Source organism: Stegodyphus dumicola, chromosome 2, assembly GCF_044657685.1.
Source record: "Stegodyphus dumicola isolate Sdum_Otavi_A_Nest chromosome 2, ASM4465768v1".
NCBI classification, from domain to species: domain Eukaryota; kingdom Metazoa; phylum Arthropoda; class Arachnida; order Araneae; family Eresidae; genus Stegodyphus; species Stegodyphus dumicola.
Window position 1 is genome coordinate 216,251,402 of NC_140769.1, and position 23,833 is coordinate 216,275,234.

At 32.4% G+C, this 23,833-nt stretch overlaps 1 protein-coding gene across 1 annotated transcript in view; it reads left to right on the top strand.

Moving 5' to 3' along the window:
* Positions 1-23,833, top strand: part of LOC118190784 (transmembrane protein 117-like) — a 49,165-nt gene that overhangs the window by 10,777 nt on the left and 14,555 nt on the right. Inside the window, exons 4-7 of the mRNA XM_035361561.2 lie at positions 4,467-4,702; positions 7,280-7,540; positions 11,849-11,975; positions 17,367-17,522. Coding sequence (XP_035217452.2) covers positions 4,467-4,702; positions 7,280-7,540; positions 11,849-11,975; positions 17,367-17,522 — 780 coding nt within the window. The remainder of the gene's footprint in view (positions 1-4,466; positions 4,703-7,279; positions 7,541-11,848; positions 11,976-17,366; positions 17,523-23,833) is intronic.

The window sequence follows — 23,833 nt, forward strand, 5'->3', positions numbered from 1 at the left end:
AGATTAAATTGAGGGCCAGCTCTGTTATATATTTATAATAGCTTAATAGTCTAGCTTTGGTTAAGTCTGTTTTAGTTAGTATAGATTAATTTCTTATTTTCTTATCCTGACTTAAAAACCTTAGTAGAGGCTTTCCTCTACTAAGGTTCCCAAAAGGACTTCTACTTCCCCAAAAGGGGCCATCCGTATTATTTCTTTGAGTGAATAAAAGGGTATTTTAATCCATCTTAAATTTACGTTATAAGTACATGAACTCGGTGATAAATCACTACTTAGTTCACTAGGTTCCTCGACATTTTATAATAGACAAAATATTGAGGGACACATCAAGGTTGTGAACTGTTTTTCTGTGAGATGGCATCACAGTTCATTTGCTGTTGTGGTTTAGAGATGTTGCTTTTCAAATAATCTCAGGCCAAAATTTGGATGATAGGCATGTGCTGTTCACTTTTTAGACAGTTGAAGTAAGCATTATAACAGTTAAAATAAAAATGAGGGAAAAGAAAATCTTTGTATAGTTAGCTTTCATTTGAAGAAGTAAGTGGTCACTCAGATAAAAGAAGAGTTGAATGAAATTCAAGAAGTTCTGCTCTAAAATATAAGGCAGTTTTGTTTCTGCATAAAAGAGTTTAAACCTGATTTAACATGCATTAAGCACAAATCATGCTGTGGACACACTCTTGAAATTATCACGATTTGATATTGAAGAGGTCAATGTTAATGTTATGGATGACATGTCAAATGGCAAATGAAAGATCATGGGATTGCTGAGACTGTAAGCATCTGAAACAAATAAGTGCTATATTTCCTCAGTATAATTAAAACATCTCAGAGCCAGTAATTAAGACAATTAAGTATGACAAGCACCAACTTATTAATGAAGTAACACACACACAAGAATAAAATTGAGAGATTTTTTAAGCTACATTGCTTGCGCACAGAGTTCAAGTCCTAATGATAGTTCATTTAGTCATGTGACCTGTAAAAAGGAGACAAATTCTTATGTTTGGTTGAATCATGCATCACATGACTAAGAGCAGATGCTTTATTTGAATAATAACTGACACCATTTTTTACTGTCTTCTCCTTAAGCAATGTAAGTCCTCATTTATGGCTTCTTCTTGGTGGCTGCTTTCTGGTAAAGACAGCTTGTCCATCAGTTTCAGGAGCTTTTCTTGGTCAACCTCTTCCTTGATCAGGAGTAGAAGTGTATAGTCTTGCCCTTCATATGGCCATAGGACAGATTCATGGTTGTCAACCAAGGAAGAAAAAGGGTCATCAGTTGCAAATCTTTTTTGTTGACTGAATGGTCGGCGCAATTTATCCACAACAAAGTTAGCTTTGGGGCAGGTACGGGAAGTATGGCTTATTTTACCTTGGCCATAACATTTATGATCATCTTGTTCACAATCTCTGGATATATGCCCATGTTTTCCACATATGTATCATGCTTTCATGTGTTTTTTGCAGACTCGTGCAGTATGACCAGTTATTTTACAATTATAGCATTCATTGGAATTCATGAACTTTCTTACCAGTTCTTTCTTTGGTGGAGATATACGATGCCTTGGAACTGTTACAGGGCTTGTTACTCGTGTTTATATAATGTTGGATTTTGGGAATCAGTTCTTCCTCTGGTTGAAGGGTATGTGAACTGAGCAGATATTTCACTTTCTCTTGACAGGGAAATATACACATAAACTCTATTATATTCTAAATATTCAGATGATTTGAAAATATCATCAAAGCTAAATTTCTGTTTAGGATTGTCGTGGAAGTACCATCTATTATTTGGAAAGTCTAAAACAATTCTAACGCTATATTAAAATTGAGTCTTTAAAAGTGTTCTGTTATCAACAGTCTTCACAATGACTAGAACCATTGTTTATTTGGTGGTAGGTTCAGGCTTTTCAGGGACCGTATGGTACTATTTTGTCTGCCCCTTGATTGTGGGGATGCTACATGGTCAGATATCGAAGGTTGTCCTTGGGGGTTTAGTTCCCCTTGGTCAACACTGGGGGATGGTTGATGTTTAACTATGACTTAATTTTATTTGTGGTGAATGCGTTGCCATTCACCTTTGATGTGTGCTTATAACCCAGACTATGTGAAACATTTAAGTCCCTCTGGGTTGATCGGGAGGATGTTGTGCCTCTTCAGATCACCTCTAGGGGTTGGAGCGATTAACTGAATAAGGGTGCTTTGAACAATGGCAAATCTGGGTGCCACTTCCTCCTAGTGCACTGTAGGTAATGCAAAAGGATGATTGCTCTGAAAGTCATTGAGAGCAATCGTCCTTCAATTTCAGTATCTACTTGCGTCGTATGAACTTATGTTTCCTTCTGAAGACCATCGGCCAGAGTAACATTCATACTGGTTTTCCCATATTCTATTCCTCTTTCTTTCAAAATAGGATATAATATTTCTCCTGCTATACAGTGTAGCTGGTTCCAGTGTCAGCACATACAATTCTGGTCAACACAATTTATTTTTACTCCAAAAGAGTCCTTTGGGGTTCCTTGACAGAGAATGTTCGAAGGTGTATAGCTCTGAAATCAGCATTTGCATTCTTGAGAGGAGGGGAGCAGATAGGGCATTTAGCATTAATACCATACTAGCAATAATACTAGATTGTAATTTTAATATGTCCATTTCAAACAACCGTTAATTCTCTTTCTCAGCACGCTATTCTATTTCCATTTCTTTCCTATCATTTGTGTGTGTTTCAAACATTTTTATGTAAACTCCAGGTCATACATGGGACTGCTGATTATAGCACTACTTATTTCAGTAATTCTAAAGTTTTCCTCTATCAGTACACTTAATTCAACTCTCCTGCTAATTTAACTAAATCCTGTTTCTTCCCTTTTGCTAAATAAGCCATGTTTAAATGAAAGTTGATAAATTTCCTCAAAATGTACACTTAAACATTTAGTGTGCAAATATATTGTAGGGTTTAAAATTTTTTTGTATGGGTTTAGTACACATCAAACATACATATTCAAAAGCAAAATAATAACTCAATTTATATCACTTTCTCTTGTTTTTTTTTTTTTTTTTTTTTTTTTTTTTAAATGACATATAACATACCTTTCTCTGACCGTAAACTGTTATATAGAATTCTTTCATTAATTTGCATTAGTGCAAAATATAACATCTTAGCACTATATATTTCTGTGCCTTTTCTGTTGTTCTGTTTCTAAAACAAAACTGAGTCATTTATTTTGTGTTTATAATATTTGACCTTTGTTTTCATTGCTTCATATTGAAAATTGTATAGAACAAATATGAAATATTCATTTTGCTTTATACAAAATGTTCATTCAAATATTATTTTCTTAAAATTGCCAAAGTAGCGAACTGCCATCTCAAATTCTTTGTTCAAATTTCAGTAATACTTCAAAACTTATCTTTCAGTACTAAAGGAACTGGTATGCAACAGAATTTGTGTGATATGAGCAGAGTGACATTTAACTGATTCAGATGATCAATGAAAACAAAATTAGGTCAGTGTGACTAGAATTCTGTTTATATTTACTTGATCCTGACGATCAGTGAAAACGAAATTAGATCAATGCGACTAAAATTCTTTTTGTTCCAAATTTATTTAGCTAGAAATCATTAAACATTAAAGTTTATGTATCTTCAATGTATCCATGAATTATCCGTTGTCATCACTTTTGGTTTTGACAATCCATATGGGGAGTTTTGGCCCTATAGTTGTTCCGCAAGTTTATCTTAGTATAACTAAAACATCTTGGACCTAGTAATAAGACAATAAAGCATGACGAACATCAGTTTGTTAATGAAGTAACATGCACACAAGAATAAAAGTGAGAGATTTTTTAAGCTACATTGCTCACTAACAAAAGTTCATTAAGTTACATGACCTGCAAAAAGAGAATGAATGAATATATTTGGGTGAATCTTGCATTACATGGCCTAGAACAGGTGCTTTGTTTTATGAATGACTAATGCCATCTGTTACAATACACAATATTCTGCATGAAAAATTATAAATGAAAAAGCTGTATACATAATGAATTTTTTACTGTTAACTAAATTAAAAATATTATATAATAATGACATATTTATTATGTCAAAAAGAAATACATAATTTATTATCATAAGTAAAGAAAAAAGGATATTAACCCCGATTCTGTTTTCAAGAAACATTATTATCAAATTACTAGGGACATACGGCAATGTAGAATTTAAAATTAGTCTAGAAAACAACCTTAGTTTGGCATAGATTTTGAACGAAATTGTATTGAGAGCAATCAAATGCAGGTCCTTCTTTTTCAAGAGCAAAAATATTTTCCTGAGAAATGATCTGATTTACAGGATTCAAATTGAAAACAGTTGAATACCTTTAAGAATAGTATTCAAGTATTTGTTTAAAGAATTTTTGTTGTATTTATAATTTCTGAATTTTGTTATATTTATGATATAATTTCTTCTTCTAGGTAGATTTTTTCGTCTGAAAATGTTTCGTGATGAGCAAGGCACTTGGATGATTATGTTTTTAACTTCACTAATGTTTATATATATGTTTTCAAAGATTTATAACACATTTTTGCAATCAGGACATCCCCAGGTTGAGAAATATCGTATAAATTCTCATATGGGCATCACTAATGCAAATTTTATGAAAGCTGCTGCTTGTGGAACTTGGGTTGGAGATTTTGTTACAGCTTGGATGGTAAGTTGTCCATTTTAGAAAGAAAGAAATGGAAGAATCTGTAGCATTAAATATATAAAAGATATTTCAAAATTGTGACACAGCTACTTATCTCTTATATACTTTATAATATTCTCATAGTTCCAGTTTAAGAAAAGCTTCAAGTAAGGTAGATTTTCTTACAGTGCAGTTTTAGTTGCAGGATAAATTTTGGTAAAAATGTACCAAATTAAAATTTTTCTGCTGACTCCCGCAGAGAAAGAAGTTAGAAGTTTTTTCTTACTTTGTTGTATATTTTTTAAGCTGTGTAGGAAACAAAACTTTCTTTCATATTTTTTAATTGTGTAATAAACAAAATTGGCTTTGAAAAATATTCAAAATTATGCTGCTTAGACAAATTTTGCTGTATGAAAAGTCTGGTGAATGTGTTGAATTTAGGGATGTGCAAAAATTGAATTTCAGTAAGTACAAATTTTTGACTAAATGCAAGGAATTCAATAATGCCTGTGTTTTACATTAGGGAAAATTTAATCTGGTTAAATTTTATCTGGTAATTTAGTCAGGTTAAGTTTTTTTTTTTTAAATTATAAGCTGTCAGCAATATAACCTTTCGATTAGCTCCCTCATTATCACTCTTGAATGGCCTGGACTGAGCAGTGGTGCTTTCCTTTGATGACCCTTTTCAATTGATGAAGAGAGAGAAATCTGAAGGAGCGACATCTGGGCTGTAGGATGGCTGGGGAAGCTGTGCGATGCCAGGTCAGGAAGTCTGTGACAGCAAAGGCTGTGTGGTTTGCCGCATTTTCATGATGGAACTTCCATGATTCAGTGATTGCTAGACGGATTTGAATGACTCGTTTTCTGATTTCAAGGTACTTCCATGTAGAATACAGCATTCAAGTCCGACCAGGTGGTACAAACTCTCTGTGAATTTCTGATTCAAATTGTGCCACTCAAAAATGCTTGATTGAACATGGCATCACTCCCATAAGCAGTCTTGATCATACCATGGAATTCACTCACAGTTTTACCGAGGTTTGATGCAAAACGTCACTATGTAATGCTGCTTCTAACAAACGATTCATTGTGAAGATGAAAAGGCACCTTGAAGGAGGTTCACCTTAAACTTGATCTACAGTTCGCGAAGGCTTGGAGACAAATGGTGACGGATGTGCTGGTAGTTAAGACTCCCCAGAACCCAACCAGTGCAATAACATCCACCTAATTCACCACATTTTGGTAGGGAAAAATAAGTCCTACTACTTCCTGAACAAACCGTGTATATATATATATATATAGCCTAGAGAATATTTTTTAACTTTTTAAATATACATATATATAATATGCATCTTGAAATATGTCCAAGAAATTAAGGCAATATATTAAAAGCACCAGGGACATTTTGGCATTAAAATCTAGGAAATACCTCTTTCTGAAAGCAGTTTTGGGAAATTTGGGGTTTCTTAACGAAACAATTGGATGCTCGGAGGTTTAAAGTCCTGTAATGAAAATAAACTGTAGCAGTCTGATTGAAAGTGAAACGCAGTAATAATAATAATGAAACTAAGCAGAAAAGCAAGCTTAGATTGGCATGATTTTGAATAAATGGTACTTATGTATCAGCCAGTAAAGCTAGAGTACTTTTGGTAACAAAATATATTTTCAATGTCTGAACAATGAAATAGATTTTTTAAAATTTCCACTGAATGTTGTTTATCAATTATATTATTTAAAATTGTACTTTTATCATTCTTTGCAGCTGTCCTGACTTTCGTATGAATTCTGCTAAGTAAGAAGACAACTGAATTTTCTCAAACTACTTGTCTGTTCATATTCTAATACTGTGATGACTGTTGTTGAGATAACATATTTATCATATATTTTTCATTATGATCACGTCCATTGAACGGAAGTTAAAACACTCTTTAGATGGAAGAAACTCATGTTGTGTAGATGGATGCAAATCTAATCAATGCATGATGTAAAACTACAGCAAAAATTACTGCAAGATGAGCACACATTATCCTAAGAATTTTTATTAAATGCCAGAAAATTATTGCCATTATTTTTATTATTGCCAGAAAATGACACAGTGAAAAAATATGCACATCCTCTAATTGGTCTAAAGTTGACATTGAAATGCTACTACTACTACTACTAATAATAATAATAATAAATACTAATAGATGTTTCAATAACAGTCTAAAACAGCTCCAAGGTTGCTGAATGCTTGCAGGTTAGTGATGTATTGGCTAGCACTGGCTGATAAACAAGTACTGAATGAAATTCTAGTGATTTTGAGGATGATCGGACATAGGTCTCTTCTTTTCGGGTGAAAAATTTTCAAAAGTGCCAGCTGATCATAAGAAATTTAATTGGAAGCGAAACACACCAGTGTAAAAATTAAAATTAAGATAAACAAGGCTGATATTTTTTACTCCTTTATTTGATTCATTTCTGAAACTGGGATAGTAAGTTTATGATGAATTAATCAAAATTGTATTTAATTGTGCAATCTTTTTTAAGCATCCTGTGTTAATCTTTGTAAAAGCATTTTATGTAATCAGAATTATTTCAAATATTTCTTTGTTTTTTAAGGTTACAGATATGATGCTACAAGACAATTTATATCCCAACTGGGCTAGACCTTATAGAGAATTCTGGAGGTCCCATGGTCGTATCAGAATTACTATATTCTGGACTGGATCAATTGTTATGACAGCATTAGTCGTCACCCTGATTGTTAGTGATCTCATTAGTTGGGATAATTTGAATAGAGATTTTGTGGCCACAACTGAGCTTTCAAGAGCATTTTTAGCTTCTTTCATTCTTGTAATGGATTTGCTGATTGTGATGCAAGTGAGTTCAGTTTAGTATTAGTATTTCCTTAACCTGTTTGTTACTTGTGTCATTTGAACCCAATTTAGGCATCTTAAACATACAATATTTATGATACTTGAGCTCACTTGAGGCATAAGAAAAAATAATGTTTCGTTTCTATAAAGACCAAATTGAATTTGTTTCCCTTTCAGATATATATATTTAAATATGTAGTTTACTGTTTTCAAAATAGATGGCAGGATTTGTAATTCATTTGTTTCAACAGAAAGAAGGATGGGTGTAGTCAACTATAAATGTGTACGTAAAGAATGCATAATTTCAGTTTGATTTCACACAGTTCATATAATTCTGTTTCTCCTCGTAATTTTTCGTGAAGTTTTACCATCCCCCTTTTTTTCCGGGAGGGGGATAATGTCTAATATAAATGATGGTATAAGGAGTACCTTTTAGGTACAAGGAGTACCTTTTGATTTCAACTTATCTGCTGTAGAATTCATGAAAAAGATGTCAAAAGCATTTTCTTGTAAAACTTGCATGCTACCATGTTTGGATAATCTGTGATAACTTGACTGTGATTCATTTTTTATATATGCTAACTATCCTGTTAAACTGATCCCCGTAATGTTCTGCTGATGGACAAAATTCTAAAAAACTCAATTTTTTTTTTTTTAATAGAAGAATGGGTATGCTGAGGTGTATTGGTTTATTTGATGTTTTGGTAATTTTTTTTCGGGAGTGAGAATTGACCATTTTTAATAAATAATAAAGAATATCAGTATTTACATTCGGGGAGAATCTTAAAAATATTCCCTTCTTTCTAAAATAGGAATCAAATTTTCTTGGCATACTTCCAACAAGATATCTACTATTGGTGGATGGACAGTATGCCAAAATTTTAAATACAGTAGTTATTTGATTCTTTTTAGAAAAATATAATTTTTCTTTTACAAAATAACCGATTCCTAGCTTTTTATTGATATAATGCACAAAATTAAACAAGGGGAAAATTTAATTTTTAATGCATTTTTCTGAAATGTATGTCAGTATCAAGGGTTTGAGGAAGGCTTGGTGTTTTAAGTACTAACAGTACATGAAATAAACTTGACACATCTAAAAAATTCATAATAATAAAGATGTTTGAGATATGACAATGAAAACTCACAGAATTGTTAGATGATATATATATTAAAGATGTTTGAGATATGACAATGAAAACTCACAGATTTGTTAGCCGATATATATATGTCACAGATTTGTTAACTGATATATGCAAATCTGCCATTTGTATTCCAAAATCTTTTGGTAATAGGATAGTGCTTTTCCACATTGGGGTAAAATTATGCAAGACTTTTAAAATCGAGAATTTTTGTACAAATGGATTAAATGGAGTTGACCTATTTAATGACCTTATCTTTCTTTAGATATCATGTTACTTGATTCTTGTGGGGATGTGTTTAAAAACAAGTTTATTTAATGAAAGTTTTAGTCTTGATCTTCTGAAAATATATTTAATTTCTTCATTTGCATTTATCACAGAGTCTCTTTTAAAATATACATAGACTGAGATGAATTAATGGTTTGATGATTTTCATCTAACCAAATGTGTACAAATTAAAATGTAGTTACTAGAGGTGGGAGGGCAATTTACTGTATCAGGTAAGGCATTTGTACTTTTACAGACCTGCCCTTGCAATCTGTGTTACTGATTTATGTTCTTAATTAAATTTTAAATATATTAATAGTTTCATTTGAGTGATTCAATTTAATCACTCAAATGATTCTTTAAACTTTATCCGCTCGCGGTTATAAAAATAAAATAAAATCATATCGACATCCGACATCAGTATCTGTGTATTGACTATACAGACACATTTTGCAATTCATTTTGTACATATAACTCAATTTGTCACTAATTAGCATTAATTAAATGAAAATACACATTTTGCTGAAACACGAACACTTATTTTTTTTTTTTTTAACAATTATGAAAACATACGAAGCTGTACTTACTTCAGGAGCGAGTTCCTGTGCTCATCCATTCCAATAATCGAGAATTAATTACCCATTTTCTTCGTATTTCTTCATTTCTCTGGGAATAGAACATACTGGAAGTTTTTTCTGAAACAATATGAATAATTTGATGCAGTGCATCCAACTATATTTCTCGGAATTAGGTTTCTAATAAATCAATACAAATGTAAACAACACAACCCTAAATCAATGTCTACTTGCAACAAGTGCGCTTCATATGGATACAACTTAGATGATGGGTGGTCTTCCCTTGCTGGGATCCTTATAGATCATATACTTTGATATAAATTGCTGCCCATCATTCTGTCTTTGTGAAAGCACAAACAACACAGCGACCATATTGATTCAATTGTTTTTGCCATAGAAGGATGGGTTGAGAGTGATCGCTGTGAGAAAGAGTGATAACGACTTGAAATCGTTATGTTTCAATTGAATACCAAAACAGCAAAATCAATTGCAACTGATGACGTGCCATGACTAACAATCACTAAATGTTTCAATTGAATGTGGCCTTAAAATTATTTATGGTAGTGTCGGTTTCAGTGAAAAATTTGACATAAAAAGACATAAAACATGAAAGCCAAAAAGACAATTCAAAATTAAAGTGATTTAACTGTCTGTAATTTGATTATAAATTTAAATGATTTTAGTACAGTTTACATAAAGTGTGGTTATAATGTAAGTGAGGCATATTATAGTGCCTGGTCCTCCACTTTAATCGTAAAAGTAAGTAGTAACTTCTAATTGGAGGAAAAGAGTTAGTTGGAGATTGCTTTTCGGCGGAAGAGACGGAATGTTCAGTGTTGTGATTTTATAATCAGCAATCTGTCCTAATTAATATATTTTCTATTTGTATAAAGTGTGTATAATATACATTGTGTGTTGTTAATAAATGAGAAAGTTAATGTCAGTGTTATTAGCTGTGTACCAGACATGATACCGGCCACAACTAGATCTTGCACATATAAAGAGGCATGATGTTTCTCTTAACTTAAGGCATTCATGCAGTCATTAATAATATCTAATTTTATTATTATTGAAAAAATGAAGTAGTGGGAGAATTAACATTTTGTGTAAACATGGACTTTTTGCAAATAATATTTTACCATTAGACAAAATTAAATAAAACGTTTTTTTGACTTGAATAATAAATAAAGTAATATTTATTGAGTTGTTATTATTATAACTATTATTTGGCTTGGTGCTCATTTAATACTTTTAATAATTATGAGAATATTCAAACCTCTGGTTCGCCAAACAGGAATTTCCCAATGCACTTATACTAGCTCAGTGCCTGTCTTCTGAATGCAGCAGTTACTGTTGTAACTTTTTGAATTTCTGAAAGTAGATAAAGCAAAAAATGTGAATTTAAATATTCAAGAAAAATTACCAAACTTCTTCCATCAAAAGTCAGTGCGGGTTTCATTGATGCCCACATAGTATCCACAATGAAGACAAATCCTTCCATGGGATTTACTGGTACTGGTGGAGCTTATGATGTTGAGGAGGCCAGACTAAACGGGGGATTTTCTTGAGCCATGGTATTATTTTAGTTTGGCCACTACTATAAAGTTTAACTCTGTTGGTTATTGTCCAATGTTAAACTCTAGGTAGAGGGTTAAGCAACTTATCGCTAAGTACGACAGAAACTTGAGAAGTGTATAAAGGACTCTTTATTTAAAACTAAATGAGATGACAGAAGACATTCTCTGTGCTTACAATTCTACCAGCATTTATGGCTAGAAACTTAAAGTAATAAGTCAAATGTAGAGCTTAAATTTAAATAAACTAATAAGACTATACAGAGAGATTTAATTCCAGAATTTCACTGGCATAAATTTAAACTATTAGCAATTATAATGCAAGGCCAAAGACTGGAACTCCTATCTAAAATTGCAACCCTAGTAACATGGCCACAAATGGCAGAGCATGCTCTGACTTAACAACCTTAAAACCTGACTTAAATACATGCGAAATAATTTGAATTCTTGTGGGAAAAGAGAAAGAAGAAGTGACGGTACAGATTCAAAGCATAAAATATCTGGTTATTCTAGTTAAAGGAACCTCAGAGCCCTTTTTTTATGTATTGCATTTATATTGTTGTAAAGATGTGTGATAACCAATGCAGTCCAGTTTCTTGCAGTTGAGTTGTATAAATGATGTATTTTTAAGATTGTAACTAAAATAAAGATAATTTTTGTAACTTAGAACTTGTAACATCAGAAATAAATGAATATGAGTTTTATCAAACTGTATAATGATTTGTAATATATAATAATTGGCTTTTCTTTGCAGGATTGGGACTTCCCACATTTCGTTTGTGATTTGGATGTGAAACTTCCAGGATTACATGCTGCATCATTTAAATTTGAACTTTTTCAAAAATATGTTAATATTCCAGATGTCAGTATTCATGTTACTGGTAAGTAACTTTTAAATTAAAAATAGTATATTAAAAATTTGATATTTTTTAACCCAAGCATAAAATTTGGTGTAGAAGTCATGTAGATAAACTATTGTAATCATCATAAATAGATAATATTCCAGATATGCATGACAAATATTTATTAAATGATTTATATATTTTATATAAAACAATTATTCTTTGCATTGGATACATTTGGTCTGCAATTTTTACTTGTAGGTGAGTATGAAATTAATATATTTACTAAATTAGAATTGCAATTAGATTATTAAATCATCATATATGCTTAAATAGAATCAGAGTTTTGAAGTTAATTATGTGTGTATTACAGGGAGTTTAGATATATGTGTGCAAACTCCCTATAATATGTGTGTTTGTATATACATACACACGCTCATCCATATTGTTGCGTGAATACAAGTTCGTAATAGATTGAATGCACTAGTCCGATAAAAAGTTAATAAAATTAATTCTTATCACAAGAAATATAACAAAACACTGGAATCTTTCCTCAGAGATATTCATAAAACATCACACAGTAGTTATATTTTAAAACTACTAAAACATTAAATAGAACACAATCCAAAGCGCAAAGAAAGTTAATCTCACCACGAATTTGCTACAATCAACAACAAAGTAAACAACTGAACTGAGATGTTTCTCTCCGGCTTTTTAAAGCTTTTTAATCGGGCATGAGAATGTTCTGGTAATTTTTGTTTTCTCGAGATTTCTGGAAAGCAAAAGAGTAGAATTACGGTCACAGCTAACATGGTAGTCAATTGCATTTATTCAGTTTAAATATAAATTGCGAGATATCTATTATTATAAAGGGCTTATTATCTATTTATTAAATGCACATACTCCTGTATTTTTACTTTTTCGATGTAGTTTTCTCTTAAAACTCATCATGCGCTGCATTGCATGGAGAAATAAAACAATTTTAATTACAATTGCACTAAGATTAGCTATTTCGTCATGAAGACCGGTATTTAAACAGCATTTATTAAATGAGTTTGCGTAATTACTTTAGTCTGTATTTTCATAAACTTACATTCATTAAGATGATATTTGCATTATTAAAGAAAGTAGGAAAGCAAAATATATTAAATTATAAGCTAATATATGCCAAGAAGCAAAACTTCTCATGACCGGATAAAGACAGTCATAACACTGAGAGGGTTAAATACTAAATTCGTAACAATATAGATTTTGTTTATTCATGTTATAAGGATTTTCATCTTCATCATCGCGTGCCTTCTGTGGCGTAACTGGAAACGCATTCAGCTAGCAGTTGGAAGGTCTGGAATTTGAATGCTAATGAAGGCATCACTTCATATCTCCCAGCTTTAAAAAAAGTCAAAATCAGTCTACAGGTGGCATACCTGAACTAAAATATGATGAATGATTATTTGTCACCTCATTAATTTGGTGTTTGGCTTCTGCCTGCTTAGTCATCCTTTGTATAATGACTAAGTAAAATGTAAGGAATTTTCTCCTTCCTTACTGCTTACCTTCATAATTAAATTGAAAGTACATCTCGCTAGCAATCAGAAGATTTGGAGTTCAAATTCTGGTGAGGATATAGCTGATGTTTCATGTTTCTTGTTGTGAAATAAACCTAATGACTCTGCAGTATATGTGTCTGCATATTCATATACTGTATTTCCTCCTAGTTTTTTAGTGTTAGGTTCTGAAAATTTTAAAAATAGTCGTGTAATTTTCTCCTTTTTTCACAGCACAGAGTTTTCTCCTTCTGAGGGCTAGTTGATTGGTAAATAATATTCCTTTAATTGTTTTTATCATGTGTATTCAATTTGTATTTGCATTTTTTATTAGAATTTCTTCTATTTTATTTTCCTTTGCATTTGTTATTTGAAACATATTTTGTGCAGATTTTGCGTTAATTTATGTGGGTGAACACATACTTAAGAAACCTTTCAAGCATGTGATTTCCTCTTCTCTTGTTTGTATTTTATCTCATTAGAGACTTATCTGTTGCTGATGTGTTCGATCTTTCGAAATCTGAGTCTTTTAATTGCCCCCCCCTTTACCTTAATTCCTGTGATGTGCTTCTTGGGAACTGTGAACGACACTCATTATGTGAGGTATCCCTAGAGCTTTACAAGGTAATTGAGCCAAAGCACGCTGTGTCTGGATGGCTCAATTATCATCTGATAACTGCTCAACACCCATCAGATATTGTAATGTTAATATGATGCATTTTCATTGGAATTTCTTTTAAACAAATAATATTGTGTAGTTTACATTAATTATTACTATTATACTAATTACATGTTTAGCCATGACTCCTTTTCATTTATTATGTTCTTACTGTAACTGCATTCTTTGGAAATTAAATTAATAGCACAAATTTTCAATCTCGATTTTCTAAGGATAAAGTTAGTTAGAAAAGGGGGAAAATATGCGAGAAAATATGGTATATAATGTCTGGATACTCAAGTACTATGTTGAACTATAGTTACTGTATATATATATATATATATATGCCAGGCATGCCCAAACTATAGCCGATTTTTTAACAAGTTGTCTGATTTTTGAAATATAATTAGAATCAGAAATGATGTTACAGCATGCTTTTTTTAACTACTGGTATTTTAATTTTCTAAATTATATTGTATGCATAATAATGTCAACGATCCCAATTTGTGTCCCTTGAGCTATTTATCAAAGTAATAAATAAAAGACAATGATTTAGTTTCTGTTGCTTTCTATTGTGACGATGAAGCTGCTTTTAGAAACAGTAATGAAGATCAAGATAATAGGAATGACAAATGCGTCAGTGAAGTACTGCATTGATGATCTACCTCAAATCTTATTGAATGAAACCTCAAATATGTGCCGTTCTGAATTAATTATTTTGACAAAAATTTAGATTCTGTAATTTAAAAAATTATTTAATTTGGAAAAATTTAGATGCTTATCTTTTGATTAATTCTCTATGTAATGAATTGATTAAATGATTTAAGGCTGGGTTTGATCTCTGTATTTTGATTCTCACATTAGTTGAGTGATAAAATTTTTTTAATTCTATGCAAACATCCTTACAAGCAACAACTTATTCTAAAAAAAGTATTTTTGCATTTTAGACTGCAGTTTTTTGTAATATCATCCCATCTCATTATATTCTTTCCAAAGGAATGTGTTTGAGTTAAAAGTTTACAAAATAAATAAATGCTATAAAATTAGTTATGCAACAGGCTTGAGTTTTACATAGATTTAGTCAAAATCGCACTCGATTTTGAGGGCAAACAAGTACAAGTTTCACTTCGTCAGGAGCAAAGAAATCTGCAAGACTGGCAAAGCAATTTTGCTCCTGACGAAGAGGGACTTGTACCTGTTTTTGAAATCGATTGAGATCTTGACTAAATCTATACCAAAAGTTGAAGGTTGTTGCATTAGTAATTTCATGTTTCACTTGGTGTTTTTCTTTTCTGTTTTCAAATAAAAGCCTGTTCTTTTTTTTTTTTTTTTTTCTTTCCTTTCAAATTATTATGTTTTTCTTCATTTTAATGAACAGCTTTTGCGTTATACTAAAAACCATTATGTCTGAGTTTACTTTTATTACAATTAGTGGGCAATTGTAGTCAGGAAATATCTGAAAACCAAAAATTGTTTGATTTTCTCTCTGAGAAATAAGTCATTAAAAATTTTAAAATATGTATGTCACAGGATCATAGAGGACAAGTGAGATAAGAATTATTTATTTACTTTTATAAGTAATACCATTAATTAAATTGAGAGATCCTTATTAATATATTTCAAACATTTCTTTTCATTCAAAACCCGTTCTACTACTGTAAAATGATATAAGTATCTAGTTGTGGCTCTTAAAAAACCTAATTGCAACCCCCTTGAATATTCTTAAATTCTATTATATAGCTCTCATTGGCATGAAGTTTGGTCTTCCCTGATATATGCAGATGCATGTTTCTGTAGCTTCTAGTCATCATATTGGGTCATATAAAAAGTCTCCGTGCTTTTTTGTTACTAGATGGTATTGATACCTATATATCCAGCAGCACTCACCCGATTGTCTCAAACGAACATGTGCTTAAAAGGTGACATTCAGCTCCCATTGTATGTAAAAATAGTTTTCTAATTTGTTCATGTCAAAAGTTATATTGATTTGAAAATGAGTGAAATATCTGAAGAAATACGGTATATGATGCTTTTTTACTATAAAAAAAAAGGTAAAAACGCTTCAAAAACATGCCGAAAAAATTGTGAAGTATATGGTGAGAATGCTCTGAGTGAACAAAGGACCCAGCAGTTGTTTGCTTGATTCCATCCCTGAAATTTCAGCCCACCAGCAGCCGAGCGGTAAAGTCACTGAACACTGGTAGTTCGGTCCGAGGTTCGAATCCCGCAAACAGGCTGGCTGCATGGGCGTTTTCGTGGTTTTCCCCATGTGTAGTGTGTATACGAGCCAGTTTCCCTTAGAAAGACCTCCACGAAGGCATCCCTCCCCTTAGGCAGATAGCCCTAGTGTGCTTTGCCATAATTAAATACACCACACCACCACCACCACCCTGAAATTTCAATGTTGAGATTGGAAGGGAAGTGTCCATTATGAGCTGCTGCAGCCTGGCGAAAGCATCAATTGGCCCTATACTGTACACAAATTGACTGTTTGAATGAAGCAGTCCAGAAATGGCTACCAGACTTGGCCAACAGAAAGGGAGTTGGGTTCCATCATGGCAATGCGCAGCTACACACATTTTTGATAACTCCAAACAAATTGACGGAACTTGGTTGGGAAGTTTTGATGCACCCATTGTATAGCATGGCCTTTGCACCATCTGACTACCATTTGTTTCGGTCTCCGCAAAACTCTTTTGATGGTAAAAAATTGGCCGGCCGAAGCGCCGCTGAAAATCACTTGGCCAAGTTTTTTGATGATAAACCACAGAAGTTCTTCACCGATAGAATTATGAAGCTACTCAAAAAATGACCAAAGGTCATAAATAATAATGGTCAATATATAGTTGATTAAAATTGATTTTCAATAAAGAAAATTTTTGTTCAAAAATGTACCATAAAAGCGTGAGGACTTTTTATATGACCCAATATATATGATATAATGATTAAAAGTAGTCCACCAATTCAACATAAATATATAATTACAATTCAATAATTAAAGAATTATTTTTAACATGTAAATTTTCTGCTGAAAACTAACAGTAATAGCTGTTTCTGATATTATTAGGCATATGTTTCTGAAGAGCATAATTTCTTTTAATATAAAAGTGATAACATTTATTTTTTTATGTATTTTGAGTAATTTGCAAATTATATTCATATAACATGTTAATAATTATTTAAAAAAATTGTTTTTAGCACACTAATCACCATGATTTTTTTTATTAGGTAAATGGTTTAATTACAGCATCATTGTTTTTGTAATGATTCTGGACTTGAATATGTGGAAAAATCAGATATTTTACATTCCTGCAGAGTATGGGCAATATACTGGACCAGATCACAAAGTGTTTTCTATTCCTGATGTATATCTTTTAGCAACAAGTATGCATTATATTGCTTTCATTTCTGTTTTTCTTCCGTCATTTTCTTAAATGATTGCAAAAGTGACAATGGTGATCAAATGCGAAATGAGTGATATAAAGTTTTTATAAAAAAGCCAGCAGATTATTAATAGTGACTCACTGTGTATAAATATCCTGTGAAAGGTATTATTTATTTCTCACTAGTTAAAGAAATTGTGAATATATCAGGCTGCAGATTTTTTAAACATAAAATGAAAAAAAAAGTTTTCATTATTTGGAGTCCTTTAAGATTATTTTTTAATCATTGTCAGCTAAAATTATGAAAAGAAAGTGTCAATTCTTAGTATATTCATAAATTGTTAAATGTTTCAATAATTAGTATATTCATTAATTGTTAAATGTTTCAATACTTAGTATTTTATATGGGCCTATGGCTGCATTTTCTGTATTTATTTACATATCAGCCTTACTGTAGACAGCTTACCTGTTCTACTATCAGCAGATGCTAACTTTTTCGGCCAGTTGAAAGTACTCTTGAGATACTTTTAGTTTTAGAATCAGTCTTTAAATGCAAAATTAATCATGGGATGCTGAATCAAATCTATTTTAATTCAATTTCTTTATAAAATTTCTCAGTCTCTTTCTGCCTCGTTCTACTAGGCAGATGCAAATTCTGCTTTTTTAATTACTTGTGCATTAACTTTTATTTTGCTTTTATAAGATGAAGTAGATTATTGTTAAGTTGTTGAAAAGAATTTGATTTATTTAAAAAAGAAAGAAAAAATCCTTAGCTGAATAACCATACTTTAAACTGCTACTCTTAAATAGTTTTCTGCATTATTTTAGTATTTATCTTATCAAGATATCAAATTTAGTATTTGTTCTTCCTACAATGAAACCATCTAACCAGTTATGTTCTGATTCTGTGATGATATCATTTTTATTAAATTGACTTGAAAGGAGTTTTATGAGGTGCAGAAAGAGAAAGAAAGTCATTTACTGTGTGGGGTGTGACTCATTTTTGCCCACTGAAATGATGAGCTGAATTTTTTGGCCTATACTGTTGCATTTGAGAAAGTTTGAGCAAGTTTATTTCAAGATTCACCTACACATACTTCATATAATTTTTTTAAGTAATTGTGGATTATAACATGCAAGGAAGTATATAAATTTATTTACTTCCTTAAGTTACATTCCTAAATTTACATTATGAAATCAATTTAGATATATATGAATAGTCTTCTAAATCTATGTTTTCATGAAACAAATCAGAATTCATAAAATAAATAAGCATCCATAACAGAAAGACCAACACATGATGGGGAATTTCTAGAAATGAAAGCGTTTCAGAAATATCATTGAGAAAAATAATTTAATACATTATTTCCTAATATCTGAATGTGTGGATGAAGGATCTTTTTATTTATACACTCTATAACAAAAGAATCAGCGCACCAAGAAAGAATCAGATTGCTTTGAAATTTCATATTTGTTTTGCATAAATGTTTTGACCAAGTTTGCAAATGTTTAAAACTTGATGTTCAATGAATGCATAGTACGATCTCCAGCCCATCGGAACTGCTCATCTAGCAGATTTATATAAAGAGCTGTTTTTGAACTGTTGTTAAAAATTTCTGTTGCATTGCGATTTAGGATACCTTTCAACAACTGAAAAAAATGCCTGCCTGCAGGATTCGAGCTCATTACAAGCAACTGTTAGAGTTTGAAAGAGGTTGTATCATTGGATTGAAAGAAGCAGGCTTGGCAAATTGGAGAATTGCTCGTCATGTGTGTCGAAGCGATGGGGCGATTAGATGATGCTGGCAAGAATGAGTGGACAATGGCAGGTTTCAGTGTCATGATGGTAGCAATCGACCTAGGGCCACAATAGATCAGAGAACAGAATGATTGTCAGATCAGCTGTCACAGTGCCTGATTCATTGCTATCAACCATTAGATGTGTGACCCACACATGAGTGTCCACCCCATGACCATTCACAGATGGTTGATAGAGCGAAATCTATGCTCGTACCGAGTGTTACGCCATGTACAACTCACGCCTGCACACTGTTAAGCCAGATTACAGTGGCGCTTGGGTCGATCTGATTGGAATGATGCTGACTGGGGACGTATAGTCTTTAGCGACGAATCCCGCTTCCATCTGTGTCATGACGAAAATCAAAGACATGGCTGGCGATACCAGAGCAGAGTGCCGATTCTGCTTTCGCTATTGCATTCCACACAGGCCCTCAACCAAGAGTTATGGTCTGGGTTGCTATTTCCCTTGATAGCAGGATGCCTTTGGTTGTCATTAGGGGCACACTTACAGCACAGCGGTATGTCAACGACATTTTGAGACCTGTTTTGCTACCGTTCCTTTTGCAGTACCCTGGCCTTATTTTTCGGCAAGATAATGCCAGACTACATATGCCACGTGTTGCTATGAACTGTCTTACAGTTTGTCAAACACTTCCTTGGCCAGCCAGATCGGCAAATCTCTCTCCCATCGAGCATGTCTGGGATATGATGGGAAGACGACTGCATCTACTGGGGAATGTTGATGATCTACCCGACAATTGGAGCAAATCTGGCAAGAAATACTGCAGGAGACTACGGACTACTATGAAAATCATTGTTTTGGAGCTCATGCTAATGGAAAATGCAGTCATGTACTTTTGTGTACTAATTAATTTTATTAAATTAATAATTCAAAACTCAAAAAATGGAATTCATAAATTATAGGTGTTTACTAGATTCAGGTAGTGAAAAATCATTCATTCGTCAAGAAACAGCTATCAATTTAGTATTGAGTATAAAGAATTCGAGGATGTTAGTGTCATGCTCAGGAACTTTGAATACAAGTACTACTGGAGAAATCGACTTGTTGTTTACACCTCATTTTAATACTAGCTTCATAATTTCTACTTCTGTTTACATAATAGACAAAATTACAGGAAACATTCCAAGTGAAACATTACATTTGGATTTTATATGAAAGCTTCCAAGATTTAACTTTAGCAGATCCTATATTTCATGAATCGGGAGAAATTCATATTTTATTAGGAGTAAACATATTCTTTACTTTGATCAATGGAGAAGTAATTAAAAGGGACAAAAATCTTCCATTTGCATTTTGTTTTAAGTTAGGATGGGTGATTGCTAGAACTACAAATTTTGAATTCCCAAAGCAAATTTCAATCAATATGCTAAACATAAACACTGAGGAATTAGTTAAATCATTTTGGGATTTGGAACAAATTCTCACATCGAAACCTTTAATTAAAGATTGTTTGAAATCTATTTCTTGGAAATTCATGTCCGTAGTGAAAATGGTCCTTATGCAGTAAAATTGCTATTTAAGCCTAAAAGAAACATGTTAGGTAATTCCAGACCATCAATCTTTTGGAACTTTCTTAGTCTGGAACAAAAACTAATAAAAACTCGAAAAGTATATCAACAATATAAGGACGTCATGTCCAAATATTTATCACTTGGATACACGGAAGAATTATCCAATCATAATCTAGATAAAGTAAATAAACATTTTTATATACCTCATCATCACATGCTAAAGGAATCAAGTCTTTACCACCACAAAACTATGCATCGTTTTCAATGCTAGTGCCAAAACTCTATCAGAGATATCTAATCTGCATCGAGGTAAAAAAGCAGACGATTAACTCAACTCTTCTTTCAAGTTCATGATTCACGCTGTTGTATTTTCTGAACTTAGTTATTTCACGAGATTGTTTAGTGCTGCCGTTTTTTTTTTATCCAGATATTTTGTGGATAAATTAAGAATATTTTAAATTTCAGCGCTTTTTAATACAATTACAGTCCTCACGGTCTGGAGGAAACGGCGTTTGCCATGTTCGTTCATCTCCTTTCTTCTTGCTTAAGAGCAAGATTGCTACAGAGACAGATAAGAAACGCACTCATGATTTTTTTGCTTGCAACGTTGAAAAATGTAAACACGTTGCATTGACAATGCAACAATGCAAAAAGTGGAAATTCTGCAAAAGATGGAGGCAGGTGCTACTCCTCGCTTTATATAGCACAATCGTATGGAATAGCGACACAGACTGTGTATGATATGCAAAAAAATAAAGAAAAACTGTTGAAATTTTACAGCAACAATGATTCTAACACGGGAATCCGAAACCGGAAATCTTTGCATGAGACGAAATCGGCAAACCTCAATGCTGTCTTGTACGAGTGGTTCCGTCAGCGGCAGAGTGATGTGGTACCAATTTAGGGACTGTTCCTGAGAGAAGAGGCAAAGCAGATTCATGCTGATTTAAAAATAGAGGAGCTGTGCAATTTCAGTAGCGGTTGGCTGAATAGATTTAAACACGGTATACGTTATCTGAAAGCATGTGGTTAAAAACTTTCAGCAGATAAAGATGCTGCAGAGGAGTTTATTGATGAATTTTCTCTGTTAGTGGCAAAAGAAAATCTTAGCCCAGAACAGGTTTTTTAATATGGACGAGACTGAACTTTTTTGGCAATGTTTGCCAAGAAAGACATTTGTGACAAGTGAAGAAAGTGCACCATCAGGGGTGAAAGATGCTAAAGAAAGAGTTACCATTTTAGTATGCAGCAATGCAGCTGGAACTTACAAATGTAAACCAGTGGTAGTGGGTAAGAGCACCATTCCCAGAGTTCTGAAAGGAGTATAATCCTTACCTGTAAATTATTTTATTACAGAAATATCTTTTATTACAGAAGTAATAAAAATTCCTGGTTCTCAAAACAACTTATGACTGAATGGTTCATGGAGCATTTCATTCAAAGAGGCTAGAAGGCACTGTAACGGTGTGGGGTTACCATCAAATTGCAAGATTTTACTATTGTTAGATAACTGCTTTGCACATCCAGATGCAACTATTTTAACATGTGATAATGTCATGGCCCTTTTTTTACCCCCAAATACTACATCATTCATCCAACCAATGGATCAGGGCATAATACGCAGTATTAAATGCCACTATAAATCGGAGTTTCTGAAAAAAATTCTTTAAAGTGACCATTCTATTCCACTTTGCGATTTAAAAAAAAAAAAAAAAAAAAAAAAAAAAAAAAAAAAAAAATTCACCATCAAAGACTGCATTTATTTGTTAGCATGGAATTCTGTTTCCCCAAACAACATTAGTAAATGCCTGGCATAATGTATGGCCGGCCATCTTCTCTGTTTATTGAAACTGAGAGTGATGATAGTGATTTTTCTGGTTTTAGGGTCAGTGCAGCAAGGATTAAAGCAAGAGAATTGCTTTTATTTTCGGAAGAAAAAATAAATGAGGCTTTGCAGGAAGAAGATATTGTTGAATGGATGATGTGTTCAGATGAGCCAAGGCTGGCATATCAGATGACTGAACATGAAATCATTGGCTCTGTTTCGAACTCGCCACAGTAAGAAGACAATTCTGACACCGACACAGATAGTGAATTTGATAGAAGTGAGAAAATATCTTTTATTTTAGGGCAACGAAACCGTGTCGCAGAGCAAGAGATTATGACTCTATAAAATTTACAAAAAAAAAAAAAAAAAAAAACTTACTCTGGAGTACCCTAAAGTTTTAAAACAAACCTCCATCAGAAAAATGTTTGAAACATGTAGAAAAAAATGAAATATTTTATGCTTTATTCATATCCCTTATTTTTACATCCCTAATGCTTTTAAATATTTCTGTAAGCACTAATGTAAATTAATACTAATAAAATATAATCAATTTATATATGTAATAATTTATGTACATAATAAATTCTTGTAATAGTGTATAATAATTTATTTAAATGTATCTAATGCACCTTATTTATCTTTTCTGCCCTGAAATCTGCAAAATCCTAAAATCTGCACAACCTTTGGTCCCAAGCTTTGCGGATTTCTGGAATTCTACTGTACTACCATATATGTCAACACGGAAGATACTTCATGTCTTCTGTTGCATTACATTACCTATCACCAAATGTTTGATCAGATAAGGTCATTCCAGTGGTTAAATAGCTTGCTGGCTCACCTGATCTTTGTCTTCCCTCCCTCTCAAACTAAAGTTTAATCTGAAGATATCATCATATCGTATAGCATTGTAGGCAAAAATCAGTTAAAGGCTGAAAAATCTCCAGGTAGCTCACAAAATATGGAAGCTGTGTTTCTGATTTGCTGTTTCTAATAATATGCAGTGTCTCAAAGAAATCACTTGAAAATGACAGTGTGGTTTTAAAATTCTTTTTTGAAAAATTAATACAGAATTTCCCAGAAATATTGTTTATTACTTTGCCACTTCTTATATGTCTTCTTGAACAAAAACTGATCATAATTCAATTGCTATT